The sequence below is a fragment of the Oncorhynchus gorbuscha genome, linkage group LG10 (genome assembly GCF_021184085.1).
Source record: "Oncorhynchus gorbuscha isolate QuinsamMale2020 ecotype Even-year linkage group LG10, OgorEven_v1.0, whole genome shotgun sequence".
Taxonomy (NCBI): Eukaryota; Metazoa; Chordata; class Actinopteri; order Salmoniformes; family Salmonidae; genus Oncorhynchus; species Oncorhynchus gorbuscha.
The window spans coordinates 452,167-474,058 of NC_060182.1; the positions used below are offsets into that span (position 1 = coordinate 452,167).

A 21,892-nucleotide genomic window follows, 5' to 3' on the forward strand; every position below is an offset into this window, starting at 1 on the left:
CTGATTCTGAGATGGCGTGTTCATTAGCTAGATTCTGAGATGGCGCGTTCATTAGTAGATTCTGAGATGGCGCGTTCATTAGCTAGATTCTGAGATACGTTCATTTGCCTGATTCTGAGATGACGCGTTCATTAGTAGATTCTGAGATGGTGCGTTCATTAGCTAGATTCTGAGATGGCGCGTTCATTAGCTAGATTCTGAGATGGCGCGTTCATTAGCTAGATTCTGAGATGGCGTGTTCATTAGCTAGATTCTGAGATGGCGTGTTCGGATAAGATGCTTGAAGAGGTCGGTCATGTGTGTTTGTAAGATAGAGGTCCCAAGCTCGCACCATGCAGTAGGAGAGAGACAGCTCCAGAGGAGAGGGTGGTCAGTCTGCAGTAGGAGAGAGACAGCTCTAGAGGAGAGGGTGGCCAGTCTGCAGTAGGAGAGAGACAGCTCTGGAGGAGAGGGTGGTCAGTCTGCAGTAGGAGAGAGACAGCTCTAGAGGAGAGGGTGGTCAGTCTGCAGTAGGAGAGAGACAGCTCTAGAGGAGAGGGTGGCCAGTCTGCAGTAGGAGAGAGACAGCTCTGGAGGAGAGGGTGGTCAGTCTGCAGTAGGAGAGAGACAGCTCTAGAGGAGAGGGTGGTCAGTCTGCAGTAGGAGAGAGACAGCTCTGGAGGAGAGGGTGGTCAGTCTGCAGTAGGAGAGAGACAGCTCTAGAGGAGAGGGTGATCAGTCTGCAGTAGGAGAGAGACAGCTCTAGAGGAGAGGGTGGTCAGTCTGCAGTAGGAGAGAGACAGCTCTAGAGGAGAGGGTGGTCAGTCTGCAGTAGGAGAGAGACAGCTCTAGAGGAGAGGGTGATCAGTCTGCAGTAGGAGAGAGACAGCTCTAGAGGAGAGGGTGGCCAGTCTGCAGTAGGAGAGAGACAGCTCTAGGCTTGAAATGGGTAATTCTGTGTTTCCAAACTCGCCCCCCTTCCCCCCCTGCATCCTGGGTGCATGTTATGGATTTTCCCCTAGCCCTACACAGCTGATTAAAAATAACCAACTCATCATTAAGCTCTCCTTATTTGAATCAGCTGTGTAGTGTTAGGGCAAAAAACAAAACGGGAGGGGGGGGGGTTGAGTTTGGGAAACTCTAGTCTAATTGACTGAACAACCAAAAGGGGGGGGTCGAGTTTGGGAAACTCTAGTCTAATTGACTGAACAACCAAAAGGGGGGGGGTCGAGTTTGGGAAACTCTAGTCTAATTGACTGAACAACCAAAAGGGGGGAATTGAGTTTGGGAAACTTTAGTCTAATTGACTGAACAACCAAAAACAAACACATTTACATACAGTTGAAGTGGGAAGTTTACATACACCTTGCCCAAATACATTTAAACTCAGTTTTTCACAATTCCTGACAATTAATCCTTGTAAAAATTCCCTGTCTTAGGTCACTTAGGATCACCACTTTATTTTAAGAATGGGGCGGCAGGGTAGCCTAGTGGTTAGAGCATTGGACTAGTAACTGAAAGGTTGCAAGTTCAAATCCCCGAGCTGACAAGGTACAAAATCTGTCATTCTGCCCCTGAACAGGCAGTTAACCCACTAGGCCGTCATTGAAAATAAGAATTAGTTTCTTAACTGACTTGCCTGGTTAAATAAAGGTAAAATAAAATAAAAAATGTGAAATGTCAGAATAATAGTAGAGAGAATGATTTATTTCAGCTTTTATTTCTTTCATCACATTCCCATTGGGAAGTGTACATACACTCAATTCGTATTTGGTAGCATTGCCTTTCAATTGTTTAACTTGGGTCAAATGTTTCGGGTAGCCTCCCACAACAAGTTGGGATAATTTTGGCCCATTCCCCCTGACAGAGCTGGTGTAACTGAGTCAGGTTTGTAGGCCTCAGTGCTCGCACACTTTTTTAGTTCTGCCCACAAATGTTCTATAGGATTGAGGTCAGGGCTTTGTGATGGCCACTCCAATACCTTGACTTTGTTGGCCTTAAGCCATTTTGCCACAACCTTGGAAGTATGCTTGGGGTCATTGTCCATTTGGAAGACCCATTTGCAACCAAGCTTTAACTTCCTGACTGATGTCTTGAGATGTGGCTTCAATATATCCACATAATGTATCCTACATAGCAGGATCAATGAGTCTTCAGTAAACCAGAAATCACTGTTGATCTTCTGGTTTAATAAGCTAAACATGATATATGTGTATATATATATACATGCACGCATACATTATATATATATATATATACATATACATACATACATATACATATACATACATATACATACATATACATACATACATATATATATACACACATACACATATATATACATACATACATATACATATACATACATATACATACATACATATACATACATACATATATATATACACACATACACATATATATACATACATACATATACATACATATACATACATACATATACACACATACACATATATCATGTTTCGCTTATTAAACCAGAAGATCAACAGTGATTTCTGGTTTACTAAAGACTCATTGATCCTGCTGTGTAGGATAGAATACCCCGCAGCTCTTATTCGCTTGGTGTTCTAGTTCATTACAAGCTCTTGGTTTGGGAGTGTCTAGTCAGGCATACATACCATGCACGCCCATCCCATGTTAACTTGATCTGTCTGCATGAAGTGGGAAATCTGCATTTATTTTCAGAATATTTAGGATACTGGTTAAATGATCTTGTTTTGTGATAGGCTATACTTCTGGTAACATGAGTACAGGCCTAATCTTATAACTACAGTAATGTGCGAATGAAGGGAATTGGAGTTTCTCTAACCCAATCCTCTGTATAGTTTACAGAGGCGTCACCAGCGGGATAAACTTAACTCTCATGGAGTTTTCTGTTCTTATAAAACTCTAGAAATACACAACTCCAGGCGATCCATTCTTTTCACTAGTTCTCATTCCTCTCTTTCTTTTATCCCACAGCCACAAACCTAAGCACAGCAGCTAGAGAGAGAGAGGGAGCGGTCGTCCAACAGACTCCACCTCTAAACCCCAGCCAGTGAACGGAGAGACCCGACGGCATAAAAATGAGTGGTTCCCACCTCCGCCAACACCAGTCGGCCCAGCCTGCATTCAACGCCCTTTCCCCGGACAAAGAAGCAGACATGCCTGCTACAGAGAAGGACCTTGCCGAGGACGCGCCGTGGAAGAAGATCCAACAGAACACGTTCACCCGCTGGTGTAACGAGCATCTGAAATGCGTCAACAAACGAATCGCCAATCTCCAGACGGACCTGGGCGACGGGCTGCGCCTGATCGGACTCCTGGAGGTGTTGAGCCAGAAGAAGATGTTTAGGAAATACAACCAGCGGCCCACTTTCCGACAGATGCAGCTCGAGAACGTCTCGGTGGCACTCGAGTTCCTAGACAAGGAGAACATCAAGCTGGTGTCCATAGGTGGGTCAGAAAGTTCTACCGTTATATCATGCTGGTGTTGATAAGTGGGTGTCTTAATTCAAGTGTAGCCTACCCTACCATGTAGGTGGGTGGAACCGTTAAACTACTATAGACTCTAATAACGCTCCATAGTTAGCCTACTATAGATAGACCTACTGTGGTCTACGTTACATCAAGCTGGTGTTCATTAGACGGGTCAAAAAGTTATTATAACTATGCTAATCTATTGGCCAAGGTATTAACATCAAGCTGTGCAATTCCATACTAGTGTGATCCGAAAATATTTTTGGTATCAGAATATTCTGGCAATTCTTATAGACACTTAATTGGGAGGAATTATGTTTGATATGCATTTCACATTTGTAGCACAAACCATTTTTTTGAGAACCATGATGCAATGGGTCTCTTATACCTCCTTTTAATCCATGTGCCTCCTGTGAGATTATGGAGTTAGTTTTGCCATTTAATATCACCCAGAACTACTGAAGTAGAGATCATTCAATATTGCAAATGAAATGAATGATATTAAAAGTGTAATATAAACCCAAGGTAATGAAAGCAAAAAAAGTGTAAAATAATTATCATATTGTAAATTAATGTTTTTGTGAAACATTTCCAATGATAATGCAATCAATTCTGCCTTTGGTCGTGTTCCCCTGGCTTTTGGTCGTGTTCCCCTGGCTTTTGGTCGTGTTCCCCTGGCTTTTGGTCGTGTTCCCCTGGCTTTTGGTCGTGTTCCCCTGGCTTTTGGTCGTGTTCCCCTGGCTTTTGGTCGTGTTCCCCTGGCTTTTGGTCGTGTTCCCCTGGCTTTTGGTCGTGTTCCCCTGGCCTTTGCTGTTTTTTGTTGCTATTTTTTTCCCAATTGATTCCAGCAGCAAACCACCTGGCATCCCACTGATGGTTTGCCTCTGAAGCTAAGCATGGTCGGTCCTGCTCAGTCCCTGGATGGGAGACTGATTTAAAGCGCCCAGTGTAGGAGATGGCAGTCCTGTAAAGATGTGGAAGTTTGTATCTGTCCCTTGATCAGTTTGCAGTGCCTGTGGATGAGCTAATGTTGTTCCTAGACGGTAGGCTAGATGCTACGGTAGGCTAGATGCTACGGTAGGCTAGATGCTACGGTAGGCTAGATGCTACGGTAGGCTAGATGCTACGGTAGGCTAGATGCTACGGTAGGCTAGATGCTACGGTAGGCTAGATGCTACGGTAGGCTAGATGCTACGGTAGGCTAGATGCTACGGTAGGCTAGATGCTGCAGGTGGTCGGGGCTGGAACATGATTACAAATAATTTGTAGACTGCAAATTGACTACAAGAAGCCCGAACGGATATGTTTGCCTAAAACATAATCATTTCAAACCTGGCTTGAATTTGTATAGGATCATCTCTTTATTTTCTGTGGCAACAGATTTGCTTAAATTAAAATCACTTGGAGCTGATTTCCTAGTGTTCTTAGTTTTGTTAATTCCAACAATGAAAATTCCAAGGATGTATTTATTTTTTATAAACTTGGTGTTTTGAGTCCTGATTGGCTGACAGCCGTGGTATATCTGACCATGTACAATGGCTATGGCAAAACATTTATTTGTACTCCTCTAATTAGGTTGGTAGCCAGTTTATAATAGCAATAAGGCACCTCGGGGGTATATGTCCAATTTACCACAGCTAAGGGCTTGGCATAACGCAACGGCTTTGACTCATTATTCTAACGGCTCCTGTTGAGTCACATGAGCCATTCTAGAGATGAGGAGTGGCGACATCCCTCCCTGTTTCACTTCCTCCTTTCACGTGAGGACCACACCCTTCAATCTCACCAACTCTCCCTTTCTCATTATCTCAAGTTTTTTATTATTTCTATGTACGGGATGCACATGGTTTACATCGGCACACCGTTGTCCAACCAAATGCTTACTTGCCTGTTCCATCTGGACAATGCAACAACAATGAGCCATAATAAAAGCTAAGAATCGTTGTAATAAGTCTGGTCGCAGCAGTTGTGATGTGTGTGGTGTTCAGTTCAACGGTTCAGCAATCTGATGGCTTGTAGATAGATAGAAACAGTCTCTGAGCCTGTTGGTATTAGTCAGTAAGGGAGTGAACAGCTTGGGTGTGTGGGGCCCTTTACGATGCTGCGGACCTTCCTCAGGCTCCGTTTAGAGTGTCCTGGATGGGTGGGAGCACGGCCCCAGTGACGTTCTCTGCTGTCTTCACTACCCGATGAAGGGCCTTGCAGTTGTGGACGGAGAAATTCCCATACCAGGCCGTGGTGCAACCGTTCAGGATGCTCTCGACGATGCAGTGGTAGTATTTGGACCTGGAGCAGTATGCTGAATTTCTTCAGCCGCCCTAGGAAGTAGAGTCCTTCGTGACTCTCTACTGCAGTCCCGTTTATGTGGATCGGGCATTTTCCCTCCGCTTCCTGGAGTCAACCATTTTGCTAAGGTTGAGGGAGAGGTTGTTGTCCTGACACCGCAATGCCAGTTCACTTACCTCCTCCCTATAGGCTGGCTCGTCGTCGTTGGTTATGAGGCCTAGAACCATGGTGTCGTCAGCAGACATAATGATGGCGTTGATGTGCGGTCGAACGGGGAGTACAGCAGTGTGCTCTCTTTCTCTCTGTTAATATATGACAGATTTATCAAATGTATTTCTGATTTCCCATAGCCTAAATAATGTAAAAGATCATTAGGTAGAGCCCTATAAAATCCGGTCTTTCCCAAATTCCATTGTTTTTCCAGGATTCAATTTCAGGTTTTTTTTTTTTTCAAAGTCACACTTTTGGACAACACTTCTCTATTTAATTTCCCCCTCTACAATCTCTTTATACTCTATTTCTCTCTCCTCTCTCTGTCCTTCTCATTCCTCTGTCCCATCTCTCCCTGACATCGTAGCTGGGGGTATTTATATAAAAAGCAGCAGGATCAATGAGTTGGCCTGGTAACATACACTATATATACAAAACTGTGGACACCCCTTCAAAGGAGTGGATTTGGCTATTTCAGACACATAGTTGCTGACAGGTGTATGCAATCCCCAGCACACAGCCCTGCAATCTCCATAGACAAACATTGGCAGTAGAATGGCCTTACTGAAGAGCTCAGTGACGTTCAACGTGGCACCGTCATAGGATGCCACCTTTCTAACAAGTCAGTTCGTCAAATGTCTGCCCTGCTAGAGCAGCCCCGGTCAAATGTAAGTGATGTTATTGTGAAGTGGAAATGTCTAGGAGCAACAACTGCTCAGCCGTGAAGTGGTAGGCCACACAAGCTCACAGAATGGGACCGACAAGTGCTGAAGTGCATAGCGCTCATATCGTCTGTCATCGGTTGCAACACTCACTAAGTTCCAAACTGCCTCTGGAGCAACGTCAGAACAAAAACTGTTCTTCTGGAGCTTCATTAAATGGTTTTCCATGGCCAAGAAGCCAAACACAAGCCTAAGATCACCATGCGCAATGCCAAGCGTTGGCTGGAGAGGTGTAAAGCTCGTCGCCATTGGACTCTCTGGAGTGATGAATCACGCTTCACCATCTGATAGTCCAAATCTGAGTTTGGCGAACGCTACCTGCCCCAATGCATTGTGGACGGAGCAATTCCCATACCAGGCAGTGGTGCAACCGTTCAGGATGCTCTCGACGATGCAGCGGTAGTATTTGGACGTGGAGCAGTATGCTGAATTTCTTCAGCCGCCCTAGGAAGTAGAGTCCTTCATGACTCTCTACTACTGCAGTCCCGTTTATGTGGATCTGTCAGAATGTCTATCAGTTAGACGCTCCGGTGGCACAGCGGGCTAACTGGGAGACGCTCCGGTGGCACAGCGGGCTAACTGGGAGACGCTCCGGTGGCACAGCGGGCTAACTGGGAGACGCTCCGGTGGCACAGCGGGCTAACTGGGAGACGCTCCGGTGGCACAGCGGGCTAACTGGGAGACGCTCCGGTGGCACAGCGGGCTAACTGGGAGACGCTCCGGTGGCACAGCGGGCTAACTGGGAGACGCTCCGGTGGCACAGCGGGCTAACTGGGAGACGCTCCGGTGGCACAGCGGGCTAACTGGGAGACGCTCCGGTGGCACAGCGGGCTAACTGGGAGACGCTCCGGTGGCACAGCGGGCTAACTGGGAGACGCTCCGGTGGCACAGCGGGCTAACTGGGAGACGCTCCGGTGGCACAGCGGGCTAACTGGGAGACGCTCCGGTGGCACAGCGGGCTAACTGGGAGACGCTCCGGTGGCACAGCGGGCTAACGGTTAGCTGGTTGTATGGCTCAGCGGCTAAACCACTTAACCTGTTGGCGTGTGAGTTGTTTTTGTGCAGCGTGTTCCATAAAGCTGTGTCAGTTGATGTCTCTTCTGTCTGAGCCAGAGGAATGTGGGTGTGTGCGGGGGTGTCAGGGTGTGTTTTCCACCCTCCCAGTTCTATTTCACTTAGCCTAGCAGTGCGTGTGTGAGGAGACACAGTGATGAACAGTGCATATTTAAACAGCACAGGACAGGCTGATCTGTCAAACACATGATTCTTAAAATGTCATTTCCAATTCTCTCCTCAAATGTACTTGGACACCTAAGAGGCACAGATGAGTCTTAGTTTACACCTGTTGACATCGTGATTTCTGAAGGAAGCTAAGGGTGCTACAAGCTCCACTCCTTTGCTCTATGTGGGATTTTTGGAGTAGCGGACATCTTTTGCTACCATGATATCCTCGCTAGGCCCACTTCCATTCACAAGGGGGCGATAACAAAGTATTTATTTTCATTTTGTGAAAACAAGATTCTCCTTCCTTTGCTAGTATTAGTTAAGTGGCAACCTGGCTAGTTGGCTTTGGGCTTTTTAGCTAGCTTCCCACATTTCAATGTGAAATCAGATTTTATTTAAAAAAATATGCCCTGGCAAATATTGTTTTACTTGCTGGGAATTTAAAACATTATGTTGCTTGTGTCATTCCCATATAGTCTAAAAGTATAACGTCATGTTTTGGTCGTGGTGAAAAAAGCACATGGCTACAGTAGGTTCTACCATTCACAATAGCCTCATCACTAGTTATGACTTCTAAACACAAACCTAAGAATTAATCAAAAGGTTTTTGTTATTTATTGTGAAAGAAGTCTAGTCTTAACACCTTTTAGCTTCCCCCATCTCCCATGTGATAGAATCTGATTCATCATTTAAATAAAATGCCCTGTTCTACTTACCAGTGTAACCTACAACATTATACTGACTTGATTATGCTGCTTCAAAGTATTCCCATATCAGCTAAAAATAAAATAATTCGTTTTAGCCAGGTTTTCCTTTCCATGACGACCTGTTAAGCCTAGAGTAACGGTATCACTTCTAAACTAAATGCATGGGGGGAAATCAATGCAAAATAGGTTGCTTATTTAATGCGGTCTTGGTTTCGCTTGGCAATCACGAAGTTTAAGTGATTTTGAATTTGATTCGCTTTCTACATCGCCATGTGAAATACTCACCAGGGCATTTTATTTTATTTAAATCTGATTATCTATCTACTTTAACCTACAATGTTATCCCAGTTTGCTGCGTCAATGTGTTCTCTCATATCAGCTAAAAATAGGTCATCGTGTTTTGGTCACGGAGAAAAAGGCTGTTTTACCAGCAGCCTATAATCACTAGTATTACTTTTTTTGGGGGGGGGTTGTTGAAACAGTCGCTGAGATTCTATTTTCTTATTGCAAAATGGGCTAGTCGGATGTATAGCATATAGATTAGATCAGGGAACCAAGCAAACCTCCTCGCCTACACAACACTTCCCCCATGGCGACGGAAGGGATGATTTTGGCACGGGAGTACGGCGAATGGCAGAGCGCACTACAAGGAGCTGCCCCTTTTGTGACAACCACGCTGCGCTCCATCGGCTCTGTTTGGATGTTCTCTGGAGACTCTCTCTCTCGTGTGTGTTCCTCTACTTGGATCAGGTGACCAAGTCCCTGGAAGGAAAAAGCCTTGTTATGGACAGTGGAGCACAACTGGATGTTCTGGCAGAGGGGAGTAGGGCTGGGAATTACCAGGGACCTCACAATACAGATAGTACTGAATTTAGGTGGCGATATGTATTGCTATTCTCAGTTTTATGTATAGCGATTTGATACTGTGGTTTTATTGGGATTAGATGTTCCAAGCCTATTGCTCACCATATGTCTGCTGCAGAGGGACAAGAGCCACGAGGAGAAAACGACACGTTTTGGTCAGTCATGGAAATAAGTGCTGAAATTTGGCTCCCTATTTTAAAATAAATAAGACTGGACTTTTGGTGTAGATACGGCCAACTAACGCAAAAATAGTCTTGCGACGTTGTCAACACGATATATTGTCAAACATGCCTGAAATTAAATATCCCCCCCAAATCACTAGCAGAGAGGAGCATTCTGTAATGGATTAAATTGAGCTCTTCCTGTTTTCTGCTCATTTATCATAACTTCCTGTCTGTGGGCATGGCCACGGTACTGTTGGCATGAGTAATCAGTTGAGAAACGTTAGACTTTTTTTTTGCAAGCGGTCTGACATTTTGGTCAATTAGTGTTCGGGCTCCCGAGTGGCACAGTGGTCTAAGGCTCTACATCTCAGTGCAGGAGGCGTCACTACAGACACCCTGGTTCGAATCCAGACTGTATCACAACCGGCTGTGATTGAGAGTCCCATAGGGCCGTGCATAATTGGCCCATTGTCGTCCGGGTTTGGCTGGTGTAGGCTGTCATTGTCAATAAGAGTTTGTTCTTAACGGACTTTATCTTAATCTCTGTTTTCAGTTTAGTTTAAATGTTCTCTCCACCAGTTTAAATGTCTGCAGATCAGCCTTGAAGGTCAGCCATGAGTAGCTGCCTTGGACCCTCTATGATCAGGGCATGGCTGCCTTGGACCCTCTATGATCAGGGCATGGCTGCCTTGGACCCTCTATGATCAGGGCATGGCTGCCTTGGACCCTCTATGATCAGGGCATGGCTGCCTTGGACCCTTGGACCCTCTATGATCAGGGCATGGCTGCCTTGGACCCTCTATGATCAGGGCATGGCTGCCTTGGACCCTCTATGATCAGGGCATGGCTGCCTTGGACCCTCTATGATCAGGGCATGGCTGCCTTGGACCCTCTATGATCAGGGCATGGGCTGCCTTGGACCCTCTATGATCAGGGCATGGCTGCCTTGGACCCTCTATGATCAGGGCATGGGCTGCCTTGGACCCTCTATGATCAGGGCATGGGCTGCCTTGGACCCTCAATGGTTGTGTGACCAGCAGCCAGTCTTCAGTTTGAACCTAGGTTTAATCTAACCTCCTAGCTCAGAGCTCGGTTCTGGAAGGCTGACTACAAACTATCCAGGTGGAAAGCTTCAAGTTCCTCGGCGTACACATCAATGACAAATTACATTTTCAATTGTCGACCCACACAGTGTGGTGATTTCATTGGTCCTCAACACACAGCACTTCATTCAGGATAAATGGCAGTTATCCCTGAGTTAGCCTGCCCCAGAGCAGGTTAGTTCTGAAGGATTCGTTGCCATAGAAATGTACCTGGCTAAAAGGTGAGCCACATTTCGTGAAATCAGAGTTGACCAAAGTTGCATGGCGAAGTCCTCGACCCTATAGAGCTCTGATAGTTAATTGCACTCCCCTGGTGTCCCAGGTCTGCATTAGGCCCTGATTGGAAGGAGAGGATGAAAAGCAGAGCTCTTTTGGCCATCCAGGACCAACGTTGAACAGCCCTGTGTCTGCTGGAGCTGTGTGGTGGGTGTAGACGTAGTTGGGGCCAAGTGGAGCTCATGAGGAATCTCTGCCAACAAGCCCATTGTTACTATACAGCATGATGCATTGTTGAGAAACGTGTCCTTTCATTCTTTGTCTTCCATTGGTTGTGAGACACACAGCTCTAACCCATGCACTAGGCCAGAAGCACACATTACTTTGTTTTTGTGCCGGGGTCGTCGTTCCCTTAGAGTGGTGCACAATCAGTGCTGCTAATTCTGTTAGCACCCTGCTAGCTTTAGTGGGGAGATGGACCTGGACCCAAAATGAACACTCCAACTTCATGACCAATGCTAGGATCTTATTGGTTGAAGCCATGTAGCACAGACCACTCTCTCTCAGCCAATCAGAGCCAGGCTCTTTGAGCTGTAAAAACGTCCCCATTCTTCCCACTTTCCTCTCCTCCATCGTCCGTCTGTAATGTGAGCCCTGGTAGGAATGGGTGGAGAGGAGAGGGGGAGGAGAGGAATGGGTGGGCGGATAGCAGTAAGTTTGGGTCTTTCCTTTTAAGGCAAAAAACAAGAAGGAACTTTTCCAAGGGAGGGAGGGAGTGGAAGAAGCAGAAAGTGCAGAAGGAAGTGCAGCTAGCTGTTGTAGTGCTGCCTGCATGTTAGAGGATAGGAGTTAAGCCAACTGTTACCCCAGAGTTAGTCAGGTTTGGCTTGTGACTCATGTAGGCTCACACCGACAACACACAATACTACAGGAACAAACATTTGACCAACTGGGGACATTTTGTTAGTCCCCACAAGGTCAAATGCGATTTCTAGACTGTTAAGGTTAGAATTAGGAGTTTGTTTTCAGGTTAGGGAAAATTAGGAATTTGAAATTGGAATAGTTTGTGTCCCCAGATGGTTAGTTATACAAGTGTGTGTCAGTGATAAGGTCAGTGTGGAATGTCTCATTTCCTCTGGGTGTTCTGTCTGGGAGCTGTGGTCACTGCGACCCCACCCACCCCTTTCCTTCTCCCCAGTCATGACTCGGCTGTGTTTTATCACACTTTTTTAGAACATTAGCAAAAACACCAAAACCACACTTTTGGAGGCCAAACAATGGCACAAAATGCATACCATGACGTTTTCACATGGAAACAACGCTTGATTTTTCTATAGATGTCCAACCATTCGGGATAATTTGAATAACTCTCTAACAGACCGTGAATGGGGAGGCAAAGATTATAGATATACTAAGAAGATACACCGGTCTCCACCCTAACAATGGGAACGGTTGTCCACACATTGGCACGGCGGGCTTCCTAGCTCCCGCCTATCCTTCCTTCGGATTGGTGGATACAGGTCATTATTGTAATACTTTTTTGAAAATTCGATGAGGGTTGTTGCCATCAACCGCCTGTATTGGAGGGAGATACTAGTAGCCTTATGCCATGAATATGCATAGCAATCTCGTGACGACTCCGATAGTGTTTTTTTTTTCTTTTCTCAAAGTTGCCGGGATGTCGTAATTACTGTATATCAGTACACTCGTAACAAGTTAAGCATTATAAAACTTCTATTCAAAAAATTAGCATGTAGAAAATAAGCACTATATACATTTTTAAAAATCAAATTCGAAACTCCTTGCTTGGTGGGTGACACAAAATAACGCCACATGCTGGTGGGGGGGGATAGATTTTTCGTTGGGCCTCTCTTCCTCTCTGGGCTAACTTGCTAACAGACAGTGAATGGGGAATGCTAACAGACAGTGAATGGGGAATGCTAACAGACAGTGAATGGGGAATGCTAACAGACAGTGAATGGGGAATGCTAACAGACAGTGAATGGGGAATGCTAACAGACAGTGAATGGGGAATGCTAACAGACAGTGAATGGGGAATGCTAACAGACAGTGAATGGGGAATGCTAACTGGCGAATTGGCAAAAAAACATGTATTTCTTATCTGTTCCATAATTTTCCTTCAATTTGCTCGAGGCTGAATGCATTCCCCCTCAGGAGACTGAAAATATTTGGAATGGGTCCTCAGATCCTCAAAAGGTTTTACAGCTGCACCATCGAGAGCATCCTGACAGGTTGCATCACTGCCTGGTATGGCAACTGCTCGGCCTCCAACCGCAAGGCGCTACAGAAGGTAGTGTGTATGGCCCAATGCATCACCAGGGACAAGCTTCCTGCCATCCAAGAACTCTTTACCAGGCGTGTTGGCGGAAGGCCCTTCCTGCCATCCAGGACCTCTTTACCAGGCGTGTTGGCGGAAGGCCCTAAATTGTCAAAGACTCCAGCCACCCTAGTCATAGATCATTCTCTCTGCTACTTTACTGCAAGCGGTACCGGAGCACCAAGTCTAGATCCAAGAGGCTTCTGAACAGCTTCTACCCCCCCAAGCCAGAAGACTCCTGAACATCTAGTCAAATGGCTACCCAGACTGCGTTGTCCCCCCCCCCCTGTCTACGCTGCTGCTACTCTGTTATCTATGCATAATAACTCTACCTACATGTATATATTACCTCGACACCGGTGCCCTCGCTCATTGACTCTGTACCTGTACCCCCTGTATGTAGCCCTGCTACTGTTATTTACCTCCGTTATACAATATTAGCCAATCTGCTTTCACTCAACTGAATGGTCCTGGCGCAATTTAAAAACAAAAGTGTTAAGGGAAGCCAGTTGTGATTTGGCTTCACACCTATCACATCAAAAGCCAAATGTCATTGAATTGTTGTATGGAGATAGATATTTGGACTTGTGGTTTTATTTAATTCTCCATACTGGCCAATGACTATAACGGTGATTCTGATCCAACCATTAATTCATACATTGTGCATCTGGCCTGAGAGGATGAAAGTTAAATATGTGGAAGGCTAATGTTAACTAGCTGTCTAATCGTTGCCCATGAAATGAAGCTTAGCAACCAAGTATTTTAGCCAGGTAGCCTAGGACGACAACAACTAAAGCATGAAGAGAGAGGATGACTTTTCTCTACAAGTAGAGTGAGTCAACATGTTTATTCTACCTGCACGCACACTGAAATCAGAACCATGAATAGCCACATGATATTTACCTTGCTTTGGACTAAATAATAGTTTTTGATATCATTTAGTTGTCACTGTATTAGACTAAGCAGAGGAGATTTGATGATGCTGGAATAGTGGAGGCATCTCCTGTTTCCTTTGACTCTCCGGTTTAGTAAATCAAGAGTTGGTCTGAATGTTTGAAACCTTTGACCATGCTGTAGGACATCTATCTGTTGCATGCTTTATGGACTTAACTAGACAAGGTTGCTCTTTGGTTGTGATGAACCACAGGTGTGGTTGAATTTATTCTGCCACTGTCTTATCGTCTCAGCCTTTAGGCCTGTGTACCACGGTGTCTTATCGTCTCAGCCTTTAGGCCTGTATACCACGGTGTCTTATCGTCTCAGCCTTTAGGCCTGTATACCACGGTGTCTTATCGTCTCAGCCTTTAGGCCTGTATACCACGGTGTCTTATCGTCTCAGCCTTTAGGCCTGTATACCACGGTGTCTTATCGTCTCAGCCTTTAGGCCTGTATACCACGGTGTCTTATCGTCTCAGCCTTTAGGCCTGTATATCACGGTGTCTTATCGTCTCAGCCTTTAGGCTAACGGAGAGTGACTGGGGGGGCTAGCTAACGGAGAGTGACTGGGGGGGCTAGCTAACGGAGAGTGACTGGGGGGGCTAGCTAACGGACAGTGACTGGGGGTGGCTATTCAGAATTTCTCATTTCCTCCAGCAGAAATGGCCTCCATGTACTTGTTTCTTTGTGCATTTCACCCTTTCTGGTTGTAAGGCTCGTACGACTGTCCTGCTTAATCTAATGTTGGTGTCATACTAGCAAATCAACTGCATTGTACTTAAATCTTCTTAATGAATTAACTTCAACCAGTAAAATGGCTCCTTGGCTGGCTTTGCTTCCAGTCCATGTCAATGAGCATTAGCATTCTAGCTAACAATTGCTGAATTCAAAATTGTTATATTGCAACATTCACAACCAAATATAATCTTAGCGACTGTTTGCGCAATATTCAAAACAACATTGTAAGCCTATGAGAACTGTAAAAGGATTCCACTCATGTTTTCTGGCGTGTCAGACACGCACCGACACAACAAAAGGAGGATTCTTGTCTCCTGGATTGTGTTGCCTCAGCATTCCTCCAGCAAGCACCGGCGTGTGAGGATCGTCAACACATCTTTATCGAGTTACAACTCAGGCTGTGCCTTCTCCCTGTCCTGGGGGCTTGTTTTTAATCACACCACCCTTAGGACCTGATGAGCAATTACCCCAATCCTGTGTGTGCGTGAAGACTTGTGTGGACTGGTCTGTGGTTGCATCACTCTTGCGCTCATCCCTGATCTCACAGTCACCAATCCAACCCCCAACCTCTACAGCTCTTCTCCAATCCTAATCCAAGTCCACCCTCTACAGCTCTTCTCCAATCCTAATCCAAGTCTGCCCTCTACAGCTCTTCTCCAATCCTAATCCAACTCTGCCCTCTACAGCTCTTCTCCAATCCTAATCCGCCCTCTTCTTCTCCAATCCTAATCCAAGTCCACCCTCTACAGCTCTTCTCCAATCCTAATCCAACTCTGCCCTCTACAGCTCTTCTCCAATCCTAATCCAAGTCTGCCCTCTACAGCTCTTCTCCAATCCTAATCCAAGTCTGCCCTCTACAGCTCTTCTCCAATCCTAATCCAACTCTGCCCTCTACAGCTCTTCTCCAATCCTAATCCGCCCTCTACAGCTCTTCTCCAATCCTAATCCAAGTCCACCCTCTACAGCTCTTCTCCAATCCTAATCCAACTCTGCCCTCTACAGCTCTTCTCCAATCCTAATCCAAGTCTGCCCTCTACAGCTCTTCTCCAATCCTAATCCAAGTCCACCCTCTACAGCTCTTCTCCAATCCTAATCCAACTCTGCCCTCTACAGCTCTTCTCCAATCCAAATCCGCCCTCTACAGCTATACTCCAATCCAAATCCGCCCTCTACAGCTCTTCTCCAATCCTAATCCGCCCTCTACAGCTCTTCTCCAATCCTAATCCAACTCCACCCTCTCTACAGCTCTACCCCCCCCCCCTCCCTTATCCTAGATATTCATATATTACGGTCTCTCCTCCAGACTCCAAGGCCATAGTGGATGGTAACCTGAAGCTGATCCTTGGCATGGTGTGGACGCTGATCCTCCACTACTCCATCTCCATGCCCATGTGGGACGAGGAGGAGGAGGGGGGTGACGGCCAGCAGAAGACCCCGAAACAGAGACTTCTGGGATGGATCCAGAACAAGCTACCAGAGATCCCCATCCACAACTTCAGCAGAGACTGGCAGAGTGGCAGAGCACTGGGGGCACTGGTTGACAGCTGTGCTCCGGGTAAGTCAGGGGTTAAAGGTCGGAGGGGGGGGGGCTAGATGGGTAGTCACAAGGGGCTTGTTTCAAAGACCCAGTAAGCATTCTTTTTATTTTTTATAGTTGTGTGTTTCTAAGTTTTAAATAACATTTTCTTATAGGCCTATGCCCTGATTGGGACCAGTGGGACCAGACTAAACCAGTGGACAACGCCCGTGAGGCCATGCAACAGGCTGATGACTGGCTGGGTATCCCTCAGGTAAACGAGCTACGCTAACCGTCACATTGGTCTCTGTGGAATCATGCTACCATCATAATCATTACAGAGCTGTGATGCTGTCTGTAGGTGACACGGCGTACAGTTGGCTTCATGGCATTATCCTAGTATTTGTGTGCAGTGCTGAGTTGTCATGTGGGCAGGGCTTTCGTGCGAGGTTGGCAGCTCTGCAGACCTTGGTAGCGTGCTGTCAGTTATCTTTGTGGTTGGGGTTTCCTCCCACAGTGGGCCAGTTCTCAGAACAACTCTTCCTCTGTCTCTGGCTCTGTGAGTGCGTGTGGGTGCTTTGTGCAGCTTGAGATCATCTGATGTAGTGGTTAAGGTCTGCATGAAATCATGCTACCCTCTGCTGTGTGTGTGTGTGTGTCTAAACCGTGTGCCATCTGGTTTCCTAGGTGATAACCCCAGAGGAGATCGTTGACCCTAATGTAGATGAACATTCCGTGATGACATACCTGTCCCAGTTCCCCAAGTCCAAACTGAAGCCTGGCGCACCCCTCCGCCCCAAACTGAACCCCAAGAAGGCCCGCGCATACGGACCAGGTACACACTAACAAATGTTTCCCTGTCTCTCACACACACACACACACCTAAATGTTTTCCTCAGCCTCTCACCTCTTTTGCTCTCTCTCGTTCTCTCCAGGTATAGAGCCAGTAGGTAACGTTGTGATGAAGAAGGCAGTGTTCACAGTGGAGACCATCAGTGCTGGAATGGGAGAGGTGTTGGTGTATGTAGAGGACCCTGCCGGACACAAAGAGGAGGTACGCGCGCACACACAACTCATTTAAATATATAAACACACACTGCATATACAGTTGATGTCGGAAGTTTACATGCACTTAGCTTGGAGTCATTAACTCAGTTTTTCAACCACTCCACAAATGTCTTGTTAACAAACTATGGTTTTGGCAAGTCTGTTAGGACATCTACTTTGTGCATGACACAAGTAATTTTTCCAACAATTGTTCAGAGAGATTATTCACTGTATCACTATTCCAGTGGGTCAGAAGTTTAGATACACTAAGTTGACTGTGCCTTTAAACAGATTGGAAAATTCCATAAAATGATGTCATGGCCTTAGAAGCTTTTGATAGGCTAATTGACATAATTTTTATCAATTGGAGGTGTACCTGTGGATTTATTTCAAGACCTACCTTCAAACTCAGTGCCTCTTTGCTTGACATCATGGGAAAATCAAAAGAAATCAGCCAAGGCCTCAAAGTCTGGTTCATCCTTGGGAGCAATTTCCAAATGCCTGACTGTATCACATTCATCTGTACAACCAATAGTACACAAGTATAAACACCATGGGACCACGCAGCTGTCATACCGTTCATGAAGGTGACGTGTTCTGTCTCCTAGAGATGAACATACTTTGGTGCGAACAGTGCAAATCAATCCCAGAACAACAGCAAAGGACCTTGTGAAGATGCTGGAGGAAACTGGTACAAAAGTATCTATATCCACAGTAAAACAAGTCCTGTATCGACATAACCTGAAAGGCCTCTCAGCAAGGAAGAAGCCACTGCTCCAAAACCACCATAAAAAAGAACTATGGTTTGCAACTGCACACAGGGACAAAGACTATACTTTTTGGAGAAATGTCCTTTGGTCTAATGAAACAAAAATGGAACTGTGGCCATAATGACCATTGTTGTTTTTGTATGAAAAGTGGGTGGCTTGCAAGCTGAAGAACACCATTCCAACCGTGAAGCACGGGGGTGGCAGCATCATGTTGTGGGGGTGCTTTGCTGCAGAAGGGACTGGTGCACTTCACAAAATAGATGGCATCATGAGGTGGGAAAATGATGTGGATATATTGAAGCTTGGTTGCAAATGAGTCTTCCACATGGACAATGATCCCATGTATACTTGCAAAATGGCTTAAGGCCAACAAAGTCAAGGTATTGGAGTGGCCATCACAAAGCCCTGACCTCAATCCTACAGAAAATTTGTGGGCAGATCTGAAAAAGCTTGTGAGCAAGGAGGCCTACAAACATGACTCGGTTACACCAGCTGTGTCAGGAGGAATGGGCCAAAATTCACCCAACTTAATGTGGGAAGCTTGTGGAAGGCTACCGGAAACGTTTGACCCAAGTTAAACAATTTAAAGGCAATGCTACTAAATCCTAATTTTGTTTATGTAAACTTCTGACCCACTGGGAATATTATGAAATAAATTCAATCTGAAATAACTCATTCTCTATTCTGACATTTCATATTTTTTAAATAAAGTGGTGAGCCTAACTGACTGAAAACAGGGAATTTTTACTAGGATTAAATGTCAGGAATTGTGAAACTGAGTTTAAATGTATTTGGCTAAGGTGCATGTAAACTTCTGACTTATAAAAATAAAGCCAACTGGATGGAATATGGGGAAAAATGTCCCAAATTATTTTTTAAATCTGCAACATAGAAATGCTGCCAAATTATTTACAGAAACTTGTTACAAATGATGGCGTTACCCATGATTCACTAAAGTACTTTAAGGATATAATAATATGTATAATATGTTTTAATTTCAATCTCCTCTAACTGAAGTTAATTGTAAGGATTTTCTTATCTGTTATTATTAATAATAATATGTACAGACTCATTTGAAGGCCAAATTACAGAGGAGGAACTTCTTAATGCAATTAAAGCCTTTATGCCTGGGAAAACCCCAAGGCTGGATGGCATATCAGTGGAGGTATACCAAACCTTTTTGATGTATTCAGAGGACCGTTCTTGTAACCACTCTGTAAATGGTCGATTATCGGACACTCGGCAAGGTCTGATTTCATTATTACTGAGACAGGAAGTTAAAACAATTGGAGGACCCTTACTCTTCAGTGTTGTGACGCAAAATGTATAGCGTATAGAATTTAAAAGGTATTGTCGGATATAATTTATCCTAGTCAGACGACAGGTTTTTTACGATACATTGGAGAAAATATAACACAAGTACTGGAAACAATAGAACACTGAAATATCTGGGAAACCAGGCCTGGTATTCATAGCTGACTTTGAAAAGGCCTTTGAGGAAGTAAGACTGGAATTTATATACAATGCCTGGAATATTTCAATTTTGGAGACTCCCTTGTGCAATGGGTTAAATGTATGTATAGTAACCCGAGGTGTAAAATAGTCAATGGCTACTTAAAGTTTTAAACTGTCGGAGTGAAACAAGGTTGTCCACTTTCGGCATATCTATTTATTATGGCCATTTAAATTTTAGCTGTGAAAATCAGATCCCAACAATCATTTCAATGGATTCCACAGCCTCATAGAGGATCTATGTACTTTTTCTAACCTCTCTGGATTGAAACCATATTCTATACGTATTGGATCACAAAAAAATTCAACTTGTACATTATAGGGTATTTACCAATAAAAATAAAAATGGTCTGTTTGGGATGTGGACATACTCGGTATACAAATCCCAAAAGAAATGATCACTCCAAAAAAATAGAATCAAGTTAGCAAAAATAGGTCAGATCTTACTACCATGGAAAGGAATACCTGTCTATTTGTGGAAAAATCACCCTGGCTAACTCTTACTACCATGGAAAGGAATATACCCAACTCTTTAGTCAGTTCACAATTGACCTATTTGCTGATGGTCTTGCCTACACCTAGCGAACAGTAATTTAAATTGAGAGAAATGACATTTTATTTGGAGCGGCAAGCCAGACAAACTTTTTAAATGCCTTATTTATATAATGAATATGAATTCGGGGTGCAGAAATTAAAATATTAGACCTCTCACTAAAGGCTTCAGTCATACAAAAGTTAAACTTAAATCTGAACCTCTTCTATAGCAGATTAGTAAGAATGTCTCACCCCATGTTCAGGAATGGCCTTTTCCCCTTTATTCAGATTACAACCTCTCACTTTCAGTTATTTAAAGGAAATCACAAATATCGCTGTTTTTAAACATTTTTAAACGTCATAGTTGGTTTCAATTTAATCCATCAGAAAGCCAGAATAAATAATCGAACAAATATTGTGATTTAAACTCAAATATAATTAAATTAAATTAAAAAGTATAGCTGTATAGCTCTCGGGATCTCAATTAAATTGAAGTAGATCATATTTTGTTTTTTAACATTAAACATTACTGAAGTTCCAAAGGAATAAAAACATTTCAAATGTCATGTCTATATGCAGTGTTGTAATGATGTACAAAAGGGAAAATAAATGCATGTATTTACAATGGTGCTTAATCTTCCCTGGTTGTCCTTTTTCTTGTGGCAACAGGTCACAAATCTTGCTGCTGTGGTATTTCACCCAGAAATTTATCAAAATTGGGTTTGTTTTGAAATTCTTTATAGGTCTGTGTAATCTGAGGTGAATATGTGTCTCTCTGGCCAGTCATTTGCCAGGAGGTTAGGAACCGCAGCTCAGTTTCCACCTCATTTTGTAGGCAGTGTGTACAGCCAGTCTTCTCTTGAGAGCCAGGTGATGGCTTAATGGAAGGTTTGGAAATTGCATACTTTTAGGTGGTTGAAATGTAATGTCTCTTTTCTGGATTTTGATAATTGTCTCTCTCTATCCTCCCCGTCAGGCCAAGGTGACAGCCAACAACGATAAGAATCGTACCTACTCAGTCTTCTACATTCCCAAAGTCACTGGAATGCACAAGGTAAGCCTAAACAAACCCTATTTAATCCTAGGTGATGGTGCTCTGTGTAATGTTAGGTGACATGTTTTTCTGACCAGGTGACGGTGCTGTTTGGTAACTGTTTTACTAGGTGACGGTGCTGTTTGGTAACTGTGTTTTACTAGGTGACGGTGCTGTTTGGTAACTGTGTTTTACTAGGTGACGGTGCTGTTTGGTAACTGTGTTTTACTAGGTGACGGTGCTGTTTGGTAACTGTGTTTTACTAGGTGACGGTGCTGTTTGGTAACTGTGTTTTACTAGGTGACGGTGCTGTTTGGTAACTGTTTTACTAGGTGACGGTGCTGTTTGGTAACTGTTTTACTAGGTGACGGTGCTGTTTGGTAACTGTGTTTTACTAGGTGACGGTGCTGTTTGGTAACTGTGTATTATTACCAGGTGACGGTGCTGTTTGGTAACTGTGTATTATTACCAGGTGACGGTGCTGTTTGGTAACTGTGTATTATTACC

General features: G+C 44.5%; 1 protein-coding gene across 1 annotated transcript in view; it reads left to right on the forward strand.

Annotated features, from left to right (window-relative positions):
* flna (filamin A, alpha (actin binding protein 280)) overlaps nt 1-21,892 on the forward strand; it is a 76,801-nt gene that overhangs the window by 8,075 nt on the left and 46,834 nt on the right. The window contains exons 2-7 of the mRNA XM_046364683.1: nt 2,968-3,441; nt 16,277-16,528; nt 16,666-16,763; nt 17,177-17,324; nt 17,425-17,543; nt 21,329-21,406. Of these exons, the coding sequence (XP_046220639.1) occupies nt 3,072-3,441; nt 16,277-16,528; nt 16,666-16,763; nt 17,177-17,324; nt 17,425-17,543; nt 21,329-21,406 (1,065 nt within the window). The 5' untranslated portion in view covers nt 2,968-3,071. The remainder of the gene's footprint in view (nt 1-2,967; nt 3,442-16,276; nt 16,529-16,665; nt 16,764-17,176; nt 17,325-17,424; nt 17,544-21,328; nt 21,407-21,892) is intronic.